The following is a 2,504-nucleotide window of genomic DNA, read 5'->3' as shown; positions in this document are numbered from 1 at the left end:
GCTACACAACCAGAGACACACACACAGACACAGGTCAGGATACAGCCTGTACGCACCAACAGGGTGCAGCTACACAACATCACACACACACACTGTTTCAGGGTGCAGCTACACAACGGGACACACACTGTTACCCTTTGGTCTGGAGCATGAGGTCGATGGCGGCGGGGACGGCTCCCAGCAGTCCCGGGGAGCCCTCCGGCGTCGCCGAGCCGATGCTGGCGAAGATCTCCAACATCATCTGGGTGCCGGACTCTGAGAGAGGGACGCTGCTGCCCACGCTGCGCAGGTCGTGCTTACTCGCCCCCGTGATCACCTTCAGAGTCTGACAGGAAGTCACACAACACATGTTTTGAGAGTGTGTAGAGCCGCATATCTCCACCAGACTCCATGCAAATGTAGTGAATATTTACATGGAGTCTGGTGGAGATATGCTGCTCTATACACACTAAAAGTAGTGATTATTTACATGGAGTCTGGTGGAGATGTGCTGCTCTATACACACTAAAAGTAGTGATTATTTACATGGAGTCTGGTGGAGATATGCTGCTCTTTACAAGCTAAAAGTAGTGATTATTTACATGGAGTCTGGTGGAGATATGCTGCTCTATACAAGCTAAAAGTAGTGATTATTTACATGGAGTCTTGTGGAGATATGCTGCTCTATACACACTAAAAGTAGTGATTATTTACATGGAGTCTGGTGGAGATATGCTGCTCTATACACACTAAAAGTAGTGATTATTTGCATGGAGTCTGGTGGAGATATGCTGCTCTATACACACTAAAAGTAGTGATTATTTACATGGAGTCTGGTGGAGATATGCTGCTCTATACAAGCTAAAAGTAGTGATTATTTACATGGAGTCTGGTGGAGATATGCTGCTCTTTACAGGCTAAAAGTAGTGATTATTTACATGGAGTCTGGTGGGTTTCATGTTAAACTAAAAGGATCTTATTGAAGGAACACTTACTGCGAGCGCCAGCTGCTGGACGTGGGTGACGGTGGAGAACTCCTGCATGCAGGACAGCACGGCCTTGACTCCGCCCTCGGTGGCGAAGGAAACCCTCCACTCGTACCGCAGCATGAGGAGGTGGGTGAGTCTCAGGGAGCCAATCACCAGGTCTCTGGAGGAGGAGCCGAGCATCTCCACCAGCAGCTTCAACACCTTGTCCCTGAAACACACACACTTAATATCAATGGGGATCCCCCTCTCATTCCCCCTGCTCAGATGTTTCCCCCTCTCATTCCCCCTGCTCTCACCGGATGGTCTGTGCCGAGTCGCTCCTCATGGAGTTCTTCTCCTGCGTGCCTTTCTCCTCCAGCAGCCGGCTCATGAAGAGGACGGCGGCCAGCTGCTCCGACGGCCCCGCCGGCCCCGGCCCCCCCTTCCTCACAATGTCCACCACCTCCCCCAGCTTCTCCATCACCGTCTTCTTCCCCTGCACCCGCGGGGAGTTGAACACTGCAGGGACACACAAACAACAGCTTAAACACTTAATGTTGGTGGCGCATGTGACACTTTAAAGGTTTTTGGAGTCTGGTGTAAATGTGCTACTAAATCAGCAGGTTTCTGACTGGAGTTTGGTGTAAATGTGCTACTAAATCAGCAGGTTTTTGGATGGAGTCTGGTGTAAATGTGCTACTAAATCAGCAGGTTTCTGAATGGAGTCTGGTGTAAATGTGCTACTAAATCAGCAGGTTTCTGACTGGAGTTTGGTATAAATGTGCTACTAAATCAGCAGGTTTCTGACTGGAGTTTGGTGTAAATGTGCTACTAAATCAGCAGGTTTTGGGATGGAGTCTGGTGTAAATGTGCTACTAAATCAGCAGGTTTCTGACTGGAGTTTGGTGTAAATGTGCTACTAAATCAGCAGGTTTCTGACTGGAGTGTGGTGTAAATGTGCTACTAAATCAGCAGGTTTTTGGATGGAGTCTGGTGTAAATGTGCTACTAAATCAGCAGGTTTTGGGATGGAGTCTGGTGTAAATGTGCTACTAAATCAGCAGGTTTCTGACTGGAGTTTGGTGTAAATGTGCTACTAAATCAGCAGGTTTCTGAATGGAGTCTGGTGTAAATGTGCTACTAAATCAGCAGGTTTCTGACTGGAGTTTGGTGTAAATGTGCTACTAAATCAGCAGGTTTCTGACTGGAGTTTGGTGTAAATGTGCTACTAAATCGGCATTATTAATGGACTAATGAGGAACCTTTGATCTTGTCGTCCAGGTCGTCGGGGTACTTGCTGTCGTCCTCTGACGGGAGCTCGTTCTCCGTCTCCGGGCTGCCGCAGCCTGAGTCCGTGGCAGGAAGCTCCTTCTTGGCTTTCTTGGAGACGGAGCCCATCGCCGCCGCCGACGACGAGGTGGACGCCGACGATGAAGAGGACGAGGTCTGTCCTCCGCCGGCCGGGGCGGACGAGCTTTCAGCTGCAAGACAGACAGACAGCTACTGGTTATATGGTTCAGAGACGTGTGTCTGTCTGTCAGTCTGTCTCTCTCTCTGT

At 49.5% G+C, this 2,504-nt stretch overlaps 1 protein-coding gene across 1 annotated transcript; it reads right to left on the bottom strand.

Annotated features, from left to right (window-relative positions):
• Positions 1–134: 134 nt before the first annotated feature.
• On the bottom strand, positions 135–2,430 carry LOC117939902 (cullin-9-like; the record flags this gene model as incomplete). Its single annotated transcript, XM_034865315.1, has 4 exons — positions 2,209–2,430; positions 1,265–1,466; positions 975–1,176; positions 135–325 (listed from the first exon to the last, which is right to left on the bottom strand). Coding segments are annotated over exons 1-4 (731 nt in total), but the record flags the coding sequence as incomplete, so codon positions are not given.
• Between the last annotated feature and the right edge of the window lie 74 nt (positions 2,431–2,504).

This window comes from Etheostoma cragini, unplaced genomic scaffold (genome assembly GCF_013103735.1).
Source record: "Etheostoma cragini isolate CJK2018 unplaced genomic scaffold, CSU_Ecrag_1.0 ScbMSFa_1408, whole genome shotgun sequence".
Lineage (NCBI taxonomy): Eukaryota > Metazoa > Chordata > Actinopteri > Perciformes > Percidae > Etheostoma > Etheostoma cragini.
Note: the sequence above shows the minus strand (reverse complement) of the source record. Positions and strands in the feature narration are given on the sequence as shown.